Source organism: Leucoraja erinacea, chromosome 12 (genome assembly GCF_028641065.1).
Source record: "Leucoraja erinacea ecotype New England chromosome 12, Leri_hhj_1, whole genome shotgun sequence".
Classification (NCBI taxonomy): domain Eukaryota; kingdom Metazoa; phylum Chordata; class Chondrichthyes; order Rajiformes; family Rajidae; genus Leucoraja; species Leucoraja erinaceus.
In genome coordinates this window covers 46,221,634-46,235,011 of record NC_073388.1, presented here as the reverse complement: position 1 = coordinate 46,235,011, position 13,378 = coordinate 46,221,634, and the positions used below count along the sequence as shown (strand labels likewise).

The 13,378-nt window shown below is 45.7% G+C and overlaps 2 protein-coding genes across 2 annotated transcripts in view; one reads left to right on the top strand and one right to left on the bottom strand.

Annotated features, from left to right (window-relative positions):
- Positions 1-3,112, top strand: part of LOC129702315 (A-kinase anchor protein 17B-like) — a 45,546-nt gene extending 42,434 nt beyond the window's left edge. Inside the window, exon 5 of the mRNA XM_055644045.1 lies at positions 208-3,112. Coding sequence (XP_055500020.1) covers positions 208-1,950 — 1,743 coding nt within the window. The 3' untranslated portion in view covers positions 1,951-3,112. The remainder of the gene's footprint in view (positions 1-207) is intronic.
- A 4,257-nt stretch (positions 3,113-7,369) lies between these two features.
- LOC129702314 (membrane-associated progesterone receptor component 1-like) lies at positions 7,370-12,044 on the bottom strand. Its single transcript, XM_055644044.1, has 3 exons — positions 11,692-12,044; positions 9,689-9,844; positions 7,370-8,685 (listed from the first exon to the last, which is right to left on the bottom strand). Exons 1-3 carry the CDS (start codon positions 11,993-11,995, stop codon positions 8,582-8,584), a joined length of 564 nt encoding a protein of 187 aa, XP_055500019.1. The 5' UTR covers positions 11,996-12,044; the 3' UTR covers positions 7,370-8,581.
- Between the last annotated feature and the right edge of the window lie 1,334 nt (positions 12,045-13,378).

Below are 13,378 nucleotides of genomic sequence, written 5' to 3'. Positions count from 1 at the left end.
GTTCTCTGGCGCTGTAAGGCAGCACCTCGACCAATGTGCCACCATGCCACCCCACTACTCAAGAGAAGTCAGGTGTCAGCAAAGAGCACTGGCTTTGCTGGAGATGCCTACATTCTGAGGTTGGGAAGTAGCTCAGCAGCGGGTGGACTAGTCTCTGTTATCTTTCAATCACACAAATTATTTACTCTTTGTGTTTGTTTGCGAAAGGAAACGAAGGTCCAGAGGAGCCATCTTCCCGAGAGAGACATGGTGAAGTGCATCCAGAAAAGGGTTTGGTGTGAGGATGCGGGGGTTGGCGAACTGAAGAAAGAGGACGGAGATACAACTCGGAGAAAGTGCCCACAAAGGGTGAAGTCAGGTGCATGGCGACAGGTTAAGGGAGCAGATGAGAACTTTGTTGGGAAGGTGCACAGGGCAAAGTCTTCCCAATACACCAGCTTCCCACACACCTCCTCACTACCTCCAGCTGGGTTGAAGCAAGAGCGTTGTTTGTCCAGTCTGAAACCAGCCAAGGTAGACATCTCCACACCTTGTGAACCCGAGTTGTTGCAAATCACCGTGAAGCAAAACTGCAGCACACACCCACGTCACTTGGGCGCAAGGAGCTATGATAACTGTTTGTGCAATGGATTTTCACGGAAAGTCACATCGGTAGACCACCTGAGCCGCCATCGCCTGCACGAGTGCGAGGAGTTTCTTGCTAGTTTGCACAATTACCATCAGCTCGTTTACCCTTTGGATTCCAACCATGCAAATCTCCTCCATGGTGCCACCAATCCTGGAGATGGCCCAGGCTGGTGTAGGTCAGTGTCGGACAGTGGGAAAGGCCTTCGTGTAGACCTGCGGAACGAGTCGAGCCCTCTCTGCAGCAAGAGCAGTGGTGCAAGGCGCAACACGTGGGCGGATTATGACGGTGGCTGCAACTACACGTGGACAATCGCTGCTAGCGAGTCTGGAGAGCCACGGCGAGACTTCAGCAGTCGCGGCAAGCATCAGGTGAGAGGGTGCGACAGAAAGTTCCAGGTAAAGTGGAAGGATTCTGGATGCCGAGTGGATTTGGAGGAGGATTTTGCCAGTGGCTACCGACTGCTCTTGAAAGACACAGGTGGTGGTGCTATATCGGGCTGCACATTCAAGAACCAAGATGGCAGGTTGACCCGTCATCTTGAGAATCCAAGAGTAGAAATTAAGGACCTGAGGATATCGTCCAAGGAATCATGGAGGAATCCCATTACCAACTGGAAGATTTCAATTCAAAACTCTCAGGATGATGTGGTTCGCCCAAGGCTACAGGAGAGTGATCAGTGCAGGAATGCAAGTAACTGCAACAGCAGCTGGTTGAACTCCCAGTACAAGGCTCCACTTGGTTGTACCAGCCAGGAAACAGTGAACGCCCGGAGTGGGTCGAATAGAAAAATAAAACGCACGCACAAAGGCAAAGTTCATGAGTACAGTGCTGACGCCGATTGGTCTCACTGCAAGCCGGGAATTTACCAAGATGTCTCAAAACGAAAATCTAATAAAAAGTCTGAAACGTACAATGACGTTAAGCCGTCTCCAGCTGGGTGTGGGAGTGACCTCAAATATTCCTGGAAAGGAAATAAAAGAGAGATCAAAGAAGAATCAGACAGTTCCATCAAGCCTTGTCGCGGGCACCAGAGGAAAGATTTATGGAATGGGGAAGATATGGGAGAGATTCCTCGCAAGGAGTTGTTCTTGGCCGACCAACTGTGTGACGCCTTCAGCCTTGAAGTAAAGCACAAAAAGCAAAGAAAGAACTCAAGGACCAAAGTCATCCCCAAAGCCAACAGCAATAAACATACACAAAATCGTCTGGATTCTAACAGGATCCAACAGCAGGCTCATTGGAAGCACATGTGGGATGAATGTGTAGATAACCATAGCAGTTCTGAGAGAGCCTGCTTTCCCTGGGGGTTATTGGCCTCATGAGAGTGATTTTGAGCTTAAATTGGGGGCAAATGGAACCCAGACATATTTTCACAAGCATTTTACTGGTGACCACAGCCTTATTGATGATAATGTGTGTGAACAAAAGATGTACAAGTAGAAAGCTGGTGTGAACACATTTCACTGCAAGCGAGCAAAAAAGTGGATCACATTGAATCAAACGATTTTGGAGCTCTGAGTGGAATGATCATCGCTCAGTGTTATATCCTCCACACTTTAGCAATATGACTTTTACCTAAATACCTAACTTTATAAAAATCTCCACCTGATCAAAAAATGCAGTTGGGGTTTTTTTCCGAACCAAAATATTTGAATTAACTGATTTGAACAAACTAAACGTATCTGAAGTATGAATATTGGTAGAATAAATGCAAAAGTATCACCTGTCCAGCTGATGAACTTTTCTGGTGAACTGATCTAAGAGTACAAAGCTATCTTTTAAAAAAGAGTCGACACACACGTGCAAGAATGCTTAATAGAGATTATTGCAATGGAAGCGAAAAGAAAATATTTCACAAGTGTTCCCGTAAAATTAAATGGTAAACTGCCTCCTCCCTTGTCACTTTCCCAAATGGGTATCACTGGAGAAATCCAGACCTGGCCACCGTTTCATTGATGTTGGTGCAAATGTTGCACGCCATGTTTCACTGAATTACCTCAGTGACATTTCAAAGCTAATTCACTGACCAACGTATTTTATGGCAATGTGAAGAAGTGCAAAGTGCTACTCAAATGCGACCTTGTTCCTTCTGCAACAATGTCAGAGATGCAGCAAGCTGAAAGAGAAATCAGAGCCTAAATCACCATTATTTTCCTGCCTCCCACATAAACCTCAATGAACATGGTGTAATGACCTATCTTTAATTGCAGCCACGACCACTACTGTTCCCCCAGTCTTTGCTTTCTTCTTTATTTTAGCTCATCTCATTTTTTTCCAGTCATCTAGCTCAGTTCTAACTGTTGATTAAAATTATACATTTTTGTTAATCTATTTTGACAATCTAATTTGTGAGAGAAGTCACCTTCAGCGATATCAAACATGTGTTCCAAATAATGTTCAGTCTTCGATGGTTAATCTGCACTGTTTGAATCTTTGTATTTAAAATTTAGTTTTAGATTGTCAAATAAATGTAATTGTTTCTGTAACATGTTTGTAATGTGACCTGCCGCATTTCTGAGGGAGACGAGCAGATGAAAATATAATTTGAAGATTTAGCTCAGAATCGCTACTCCCAGCTGATGATTACTTGAAACTAAATGACAGTGATTTGAACTGTAACGATACGTTATTGCCACATGCACCAAGGTAGCGATATTCTTTGTTTTTTTTGCATACAACTGTAAAATTATACACCAGACTTCACTTGGGCAGGACACAAAGATTTGCCACCTTTCTAGCGCAAAGTTTCAAAAGTTCCTAGTGGTCTTATCTTCTCGCAGCGGTGAACCAGACCTGCTTCCCCAAATGGCCGCCGACAGCCCCCCCAGCCGAGTCCCTCTTTCCTCTCGCGCGCCCCCCCCCCCCCCCCCCCCTCTGGATCGCTTTTCACTCTCTGTGGACTGACCGTTGGGTTACTCCACTCACAGGACTGCCCGCTAGGTTGCACCACTCTCTGTGGACTGCCCGGCGGGTTCATCCGTCTGGTGAAAAAATAAAACGGGGAAGGCAGCTCAACCGTGGATAACGAATGAAATCACGGAGTGTGTTAAATCCAAGGAAAATTAATATAAATTGGCCAGAGGATGCAGCAAATCGGAGGACTGGGAGGGCAAAGGCGTTAATTAAAGAGCCTGTCCCACTTGGGGGGAGGTTTTCGGCGACTGCGGCATCAGTGGCGGACTGGCCAGTGTGTCAGCTTGCCCGATGGCTAGTGGGCCTCATATATTAAGTCGGGCCCTGATGAAGTGGGCCCCCTTTGTCTCCTGGCAACCAATATTTTTAGACCCAGTCCGCCACTGGCCGGCATCATTGACTGCGTATCAAGTCACCGAAAAATTTGCGGCGTGATGAAGTATGATGCACGGCGTTTTTTCAAGTGTAACATTTTTTTGTCGCCGCTGGATTTTGAAATATATGACGCGGCAGTCGCCGAAAAAAAATCGCCAAGTGGGACAGGCCCTTAAGAGAAAGAAAGTTTGCGTGGAATATATAAACTGATTCTAAAAGCTTCTTTAGATATGTAAAAAGGAAAGTATTAGTGAAGATAAATGTAGGTCCCTTTCAATCAGAGACAGGTGAATTTGTAATGGGAAACAAAGAAATAGCAGAACAGTTAAGCAAATACTTTGGTTCTATCTTCACGAAGGAAGACAAACTACTAGAAATAGTAGGGGACCGAGGATCTACTGGGAGGGAAGAACTGAAGGGAATCAACATTATTCAGGAAACAGTTGGGACTGAAGGCAGATAAATCCCCAGGGCCTGATGGTCTGCATCCCAGAATAATCAAGGAGGTGGCCCTAGAAATCATGGATGCATTGGTGATCATTTTCCAACGTTCTGTCGACTCTGGATCAGTTCCTGTGGACTGGAGGGTAGCCAATGTAACCCCACTTTTTAAGAACGGAAGGAGAGAGAAAACAGGGACTTCTAGACCAATTAGTCTTACATCGTTAGTGGGGAAGATGCTTGAGTCGATTATTAAAGATGTTATAGCAGGGCATTTTGAAAGCAACGACGGGATCGGTCAAAGTCAGCATGGATTTATGAAGGGAAATCATGCTTGACTAATCTTCTGGAATTTTTTGAGGATGTAACAAGTAGAATGGATAAGGGAGAGCCAGTGGATGTGGTGTATCTGGACTTTCAAAAAGCCTTTGACAAGATCCCACACAAGAGATTAGTGTGCAAAATTAGAACACATGGTATTGGGGATAGGGTATTGACATGGATAGAGAACTGGCTGGCAGACAGAAAGCAAAGAGTAGGAATTAACGGGTCCTTTTCAGAATGGCAGGCAGTGACTAGTGGGGTGTCACAAGGCTCTGTGCTGGGATCCCAGTTATTTACAATATATATTAACGATTTAGACAAGGGAATTAAATGTGACATCTCCAAGTTTGCGGATGACACAAAGCTGGATGGCAGTGAGCTACGATGAGGATGCTATGAGGCTGTAAGGTGACTTGGATAGGTTGGGTGAGAGGGCAGATGCATGGCAGATGCGGTATAATGTGGATAAATGTGAGGTTATCCACTTTGGTGGCATGAACAGTCATGCTGATTATTAGATGAATGGTGTCAGATTAGGAAAGGAGGAGGTGCAACAAGACCTGGGTCTGCTTGTACATTAGTCACTGAAAGTAAGCATGCAGGTACAGCACGCAGTGAAGAAAGCTAATGTTGGCCTTCATTGCGAGAGGATTTGAGTTTAGGAGCATGGAGGTCCTACTGCAGTTGTACGGGGCCCTGGTGAGACCGCACCTGGAGTATTGTCTTTGGTCTTCTAATTTAAGGAAGAACATTATTGCTATTGAGGGAGTGCAGCGTAGGTTCACCAGGTTAATTCCCAGGATGGCGGGACTGACATATGATGAAAGAATGGGTCTACTGGGCTTGTATTCACTGGAATTTAGAAGGATGAGAGGAGATCTTAAAGAAATATATAAAATTCTTAAAGGATTGGACAGGCTAGATGCAGGAAAAATGTTCCTGATGTTGGGGGAGTACAGAACCAGGGGTCACAGTTTAAGAATAAGGGGTAGGCCATTTAGGACTGAAACGAGGAAAAACCTATTCACCCAGAGAGTTGTGAATCCGTGGAATTCTCTGCCACAGAAGTCAGTGGGGTCCAATTCACTGGATGTTTTCAAGAGTTAGATTTCGCTCTTAGAGCTTAAGGAATCAAGGGATATGGGGAACAAAAAGCAGGAACGGGGTACTGCTTTTAGATGATCAGCCATGATCATATTGATTGGTGGGGCTGGCTCGAAGGGCCGAATGGTCTACTCCTGCACCTATTTTTCTATGTTTCTACATATTTGGGATGTGGGATCAAACGGGAACACCTCTAGGTCACAGAGAACGTGCACATTTCAGACAGTTACCGAGGTCAAGATCAAACTCTGTGAGGCAACAGCTCCAGACTGTGCCACTGTGCAGCTGGTAGGGCTGCTTAAACTATGTTCAACTGTATCTTTTATTGAATGCTATAATAACCCACTTATGCAACTTCACCTGCAGCGAGATAGCATCCCAGAACACCACCTGTAATTGAAGTTATTTACGGCAAACTCTTTAAGCATACTTGAGGTTAAAGACTGTTACAAGCTTTTATATCTGACCGATGGTGACAAAAGAAAACTAAAGTGATATTCAGAGTCAATGCTCCATGACGCTTGCATGGTGAACAGAGCACTAATCGTCAGGCACCCATACATCACCATATATCAGCATCCAAGTAAGCAAATTGTGGGGACTTGGTGCTTACAATGGCAGTGAATGAAATTGTGAAGAGGCTCAAAGTGCATGCAATGAAAGCTTACAATACAAAAATGTTCAGTAACTAAAGCCTTTAACAACATGAATACACCGTATTCAACAATACCATGCGGTTCTCACGTTACTTATTGTACAATTAATTGATATCAGGTTTGACTTAGGTGTTTAAATTATTGCAAATGAAATGAAAATGTGCTGATTTATGTTGGTGATCAACATATATCACAACTATTGAAATACATGGAATTAAATTAGTTTGGCAATATTTTGCTTCCGAAAATATTTAGCAGATATAATTTTAAATTAATTTTGAGGATATGAAAGATTGAAATCAAATTCCCTAATTAAAGTTTACTGATATAAGCACACACCGTGGCGCAGTGGTAGAGTTGCTGCCTCACAGCGCCAGAGACCTGGGTTCGATCCTGACTACAGCTCTGTCTGTACGTTCCCCCTGTGACCATATGGGTTTTTCTCCGGGTGCTCAGGTTTCTTCCCACGTTCCAAAGACGTGCAGGTTTGCAGGTTAATTGGCTTCTGTAAATTGCCCTTAGTGTGTATGATTGAACGTATGTATGGGTGATTGCTGATCGGTGTGGACTCGGTGGGATGAAGGGCCTATTTCCACGCTATATCTCTAAAACTTAAACATGCATTTAGGCAGACATTACTAGTTTTGCAATCAGCAATAAAGTCAATTTGAACATCCTTAGCTTTTGCTTGCAAGGTGATATGGATGGAGAGATGAGTGAGTATTAGTGTGGGTATGAAAGGCATGCATTATCCATAGTGCATAAGTTACTGCAGCTCATTTCTTCAGCTGCTTAGTGGAATATGAACTCTCTAACCATGGGGTCCTACTATATTAACATTATTGACGAACTGTGCCAAAGTCCTGAAAGATAGGACATTTTGTAAATGTACTCCGTGCCCATTTTTACACAGTTAAATCACGCTACATTTTAAATTCCAAGTAGTGACATTTTTTTATTTCAACAAAAAGATAAACAGGCTACCAGTAGTACCTGGTATATTTTTTAAACAGATTCAATAATATCTTGTTAGTAGATACATGGGTGCTTATCATTTTTTGAAAGTTTTTTAAAGAAATCACCTTTCACCCTTCTTCACTTGATGACTAATGTATAAGATGAGACAAGAAAGATTAAAGTTCATGTTATTCCTTCAATTAGAAAAAAGACACTCAAACTAAATATCCTGCTGGAATAATTTTGTGTGCATATTAAAATGATTTGGTTCAAAAGCTCATTATTTTAAAGAGAATGTGGATTTGACCGATAGACTTTCCGTGACACTTCCTGCAAAATCAACCCTTAGAAATGATCTGATTGTTATCACATACTGCCACTGAGGCATTACACCTGATTAGAAGGGCTATGTTGCATAAGCAGTAGAAAAATTACACCACTGGACAAAATTAACAGCTGACTTTAGGGTAGCTCCACACAACAGTAAAATGGCCGTGTGTTGCTCAATTCTCTGGCAACACACAAGGTCAGTCTCAGCAATGTGATTAATACAAAATGCTCTTGTGAAAGGTAAATGTTGACATCAATTGGATGAACTATGTGGTAACTTCCATGAACTGAATGAACAAACTGTGGCAAAGGCCTTTAGTCCTCTATCTAATATTAAAGAAACGAGGCAAAATTTTCACAGACATTTCATATTAACGTGAATGAACTGAGCATCTTAATTACAGGTAGACAAAAATGCTGGCGAATCTCAGCTGGGTGAGGCAGCATCTATGGAGCGAAGGAAATAGAAACCCTTCTTCGACCCGAAACGTTGCCTATTTCCTTCACTCCATAGATGCTGCCTCGCCCGCTGAGTTTCTCCAGCATTTTTGACTACCTTTGATTTTCCCCGCATCTGCAGTTCCTTCTTAAACATCTTAATTATGGACTGGATTGCCTTGGGAAGAAGAAGAATGTTATAGATTTTAGATTTGGAATGGCAAACCTCCTACATACAACGCTTTTTCTCCAACGTTTCACTCGATACACCCGACATAAAACATCCACAGCAGTGATGAGTTCTTAACTGTTGTGAAAATCGTGCCCTCCCCAGGCTCCAAGAAATTTACTTCAAAAATTCAATGTTCTTGTGTGATCGATTCTACAAAAATAGGTCTCTCCCAGCTGCAGAACTTCAGTCCTTCTTCAATTCTTTAGCTTCCTTTGTATCTTCTTCATCAGTGTATTCTGTGGGTTCTTCTCCGGGCTTCAGGAGTTTTCCAACGTAGTTGTACCTCTCTGAAACACATTCATAAAATTGAGACTGCGAAGAGGAGTTTGGTAGAATTAACTAACAATCCTATGGCTTATGCCAAAAAGGATGCATTTGGGATGCAGGGACAAAAAAACAAACAATAATCGTAGTTCCCTAACTTGTAATAAAGCAGTTTTATTTCCATGTTGTGTATCGTTAAAGATTACTAATAGTAATTACATCTTTATTTACACTTAAGTATAGTTTTGTGGATTGGTACAAATCTGGAATTCATAAAGGTTTTATAAATTCTTCAATTTTCTCCTTGGGAAGAGAGAGAGAATCCAATCCATGCTCTCCACACCTTTAGTTTATTTGTTAACACAGGGTGGCACAATGGCGCAGTGGTATAGTTGCTGCTGTACATCCCCGGTGGAATTCTCTGCCACTGGCGACAGTGGAGGCTAATTCACTGGATGTAGTCAAGAGAGTTAGATATAGGTCTTGGGGCTGATGAAATCAAGGGATATTGGGTGAAAGCAGGAGCGTAGTACTGATTTTGGATGATCAGCCATTATCATATTGAATGGCGGTGCAGGTTCGAAAGGCCGAATGGCTTACTCTTGCATCTATTTTCTATGTTTCTATGTACATTTCTGTTCTGCGTGGATTTATATTTGTTTATATGTTTCTCTCCTCCATAATGTTAACTCACAATAAATTATCCATTATAAAGAGGATCTGCTAGCTATGCAAAACGGTAGTGAGCAACACCTAGTAAGATCTCAAGAGTGCAACATTTGCCGTTGAAACATCAACATTTAAATGAAACATCAGAATTCAGCAGATGTTTACAGAGATTCCATATAATGGCGTGTGAACACAAACATTATGGAGAAGAATCTTACAATTGGCAGGGTTGTTCCACACAACACAAACTAATTCTGTGTTGTGGCCCACGCCCGCTAACAGCCCTGAATTGCATTTGACAGACCTCCTGGGCCACCATACACAACTGGAAGACCTTTGTCAATCCATAAGACTTACGATTGAACTGCATTTCCCACTCATGAAGACTTTCCAGCTGCATGGCATTGAGATCGGACAATTCATCATATTCATCCCTTAGTGCCTCTTTCTCCAGACAGAATGTAGCAAGGCCCCTTGATGCATCTCTTCCAGCAAACACACCGTAAGGAGCACCTAACCAAAACAAGTGCAATTTGTTAGTGCAATCTTCTCCTTCAAGGGATATTTTGCTCTCTATAAAACTAATGCAGATGAAATAACAATGCATTCGAATAAAAATAATAACTTAGCAGTGAGTATACCCTTCCTACACTGTCAGTATAATCACTTTAACTGGAAACAGCACTGATTATTTTTATTTTGCTAGTTTAAATGGATTTCTGAGAGAAACCAACCAAGGTATAAGACTGACAACTAGGTGGAATTATATCAGCCACTTCCAAAGACCACTGTTCTTCAGTATTTTTGGATCCGCACAGAAAAATAAATGCTGCCTGCCCTGTAGTTTTGGGTTTTTTTTTGTAATCTTATTTTGCTGCAGACAGAGGATAAGGAGCACAGGTAAAGAGCATGACAGAGGAATGGGAGAAGCTCATAATGGAGAATGGGAGCACTCACTAAGACGACGACTGATCTTCTCCATCAGTGCCACTGACCTACACTAGCCTCTGTACTCATTGATCCCCTTAAAATCCAAAAACATTTGAAGTACATTTTGGTCTGGTAATGACCATACAGTGGTTTGTTAAACTGGATGATAAAACAGCTTAGTTCTCCCCTATTGATTCTATTGATTCCTCTATATTTTACAAGTTTTGCTATATCAGCATAACTGATTCAAAGAAGCATTCCAATTTGTAGATATTTCAGTTACCAATTGTTCAAAATGCTTCATTACCATGAAGATATCGGAAAATAGATTCTAGGACAGAAGATTCCTGGAAAAATGATTTTTTTGCAGTATTATGCAATAAACAGGTCAGCACTCATTTTAGTCACGGCAGCTGTATATTAACATCCCAAGGGTAGCACTTTGAACTCAACAAAAAACAGGAGAAAAATCTGCCAATCTTTCAGAACTTCAAGGTCACAGGGCAATGTTTCAAATAAAACTTATTGTCCTGAGCAGAATTACTTTGGAGCACTGGATGCAGGGGAACACACTGTCCATGTGTGAACTAGCCACGGGCACAGTGTGAGCAATGGGGCGGGAAGGATTAGGTATTGAGGAAAGGAGAGGGGGGGGGGGGGGGGGGGGGGGGGGGGGGGGGGGAGGAAAGAGGAGAGGGGCATCGTGGTAGCAAGGAGACAAGCGGAAGATCGGGGGTGAGGAGATGGGGATCGCGGGGCAAGGAAGGTGAGGGGATGGGGGGGGGGGGGGGCGAGGAAAGGAGGGCACAGGAAGAGGAAGGGGGATTGAGGGCAAGAAGGGGATGCGTGCACATGGAGAAGAAGGGGGATTGACGGCAAGGAGTAGGGAAGATTTGGAGAAACAAGGAGGAGAGGGGAATTGGGGGAAAACAAGGGAGGGGATTGGGAGGCGAGGAGGGGGGTTGAGGGTGAGGAGAGGAGGGGGATGAAGTGAGGAGAGGAAGGGATGAAGTGAGGAGAGGAAGGGGATAGAGTGAGAAGAGTGGGTTGGAGTGAGGAGGAGGGGTGGAGTGAGGAGAGGAGGGATGGAATGAGATGAAGGGGTGAGGAGCAGGGTGGGGGTGGGGTTGAGGGTGAGGAGAGGAGCAGGGATCTGGGAGTGGATCGAGGGGAGGAGAGTGTTAGGAGGAAGGGGAGGAGGAGGAGGGGGGGAGATAGGGCGGGGTGAGGAGTAGGTGAAAGAGGGATAGGAGGGAGGGTGTGAGGGGAGGGTAGGTCTTGGAGAGGGGGAAGGGGGGAGGGGGGGGGGGGGGGGAGGGGGGGGGAGGAGGGGGGGGAGGGGGGGGGGGGAGGGGAAGGGGGGTGGTGGGGGGGGAGGAGGAGGGGGGGGGGGGGGGTGGTCGGGCGGAGATTGCATGGGAGTTCCCCACCTTCTCCGTAGAACTTGCGGCCGCTGGTGACATCGAAGACCTTGCCACAGACGGCGATGAGGATGCGGGGGTCGCTCTGCCCGTTGAAGGGCCGCAGCTCTGCCGGGGTGAAGTCCCTCCGGAGGCGGGGCAGTGGCGGCTCCTGGCCGGCGGGGTCGTCGGTGCTCGGCCGGTCGCCGCGCATGATCTTGTAGAGCAGGAAGAGGCAGAGGAGCAGCAGGGTGACGTTGAGGGGGCTGCTGAAGATCTCGACCAGGACGCCGGGACCCGCCGCGCCCTGCACCACCTCCTCCTCCGCCGCCATCTTGCGCGGACGGACGGAACGATTCCGGCCGCGGGGGCGCGCGGGGCGTCTGGCAGCGGGGACGAGCGCCGGGCACGGGGGCGCGCGCAGAGCTCGGTGGCAACTGCAGCGACCCCGCGCCTGGAGGACCAGTCACTGCAGCGCCTGGAGGACCAGTCACTGCAGCGACCCCGCGCCTGGAGGACCAGTCACTGCAGCGACCCCGCGCCTGGAGGACCAGTCACTGCAGCGCCCCCGCGCCTGGAGGACCAGTCACTGCAGCGCCTGGAGGACCAGTCACTGCAGCGCCCCCGCGCCTGGAGGACCAGTCACTGCAGCGCCCCCGCGCCTGGAGGGTCACCAGTCACTGCAGCGCCCCCGCGCCTGGAGGACCAGTCACTGCAGCGCTCCCGCGCCTGGAGGACCAGTCACTGCAGCGCCCCCGCGCCTGGAGGACCAGTCACTGCAGCGCCCCCGCGCCTGGAGGACCAGTCACTGCAGCGCCTGGAAGACCAATCACTGCAGCGACTCGTAGGAGGTGTTCTACTTCGGCGATACAACAAGACCATGACACTTTTTTTAACTCTTCTAAACTCGCAAATTAGGTCCCCGCAGTGGGACAGGCCCTTGACCCGCTGAGTTACTCCAGCTTGTGTCCATCTTCGGACCAGTAACTGTTCCCCGTGCTGCCTGGACCTCTTGCTCATTCTCCTCATGTCACCTCCACCTTAGTGTCAGATGCACAAGTTACAGGTAAATTGCAAATCTTACTTGCAGCACCATGAGAGGCGCACAGACGCAGGCAAACGCACAAAAACATAAAATACACATCAATTCTGCAAGACAGCGATATGAATTAGCCAAAAACAAGACATTGGACTGCAGATGTAGAAACATATATGATTGATAGAAAGAAGTAGATGTAAAAGGAACTGCAGATGCTGGGTTAGAAAAAAGACACCAGGTGCTGGAATAACAGTGGGTCAGACATCAAATCTGGAGAACATGGATAGGTGGTATTTCAGGCCGGGACCCTTCTTCAGCTGGATACTTGCGGTTTACAAAAAAAGACACATGGGAGCTATTGGTGAGATTTGTGGAAACTATATGAGGTACAGGAATATGGAGGAATGCTTTGAATAGTTGAGATATCTGTACTAATTTGAAGTTAAAGCGACAGTGCTGGAGTTACTCAGTGGGTCATGCAGCATTTTTGGAAGAAGGAATAGGCATGTTTCGGGTCCTTCAGAGATGCTGCCTGATCCACTGAGTTACTCCAGCATTTTATGTTTATAGGAGGGGTTGCACGTAAGGTCATCGGGTCAAAGGGCGTGAAGCACAGAGCAGCTCAATCCATCTGGAGGATGTGGCAGGTACACACTGTTAACACACGAAACGTGTACT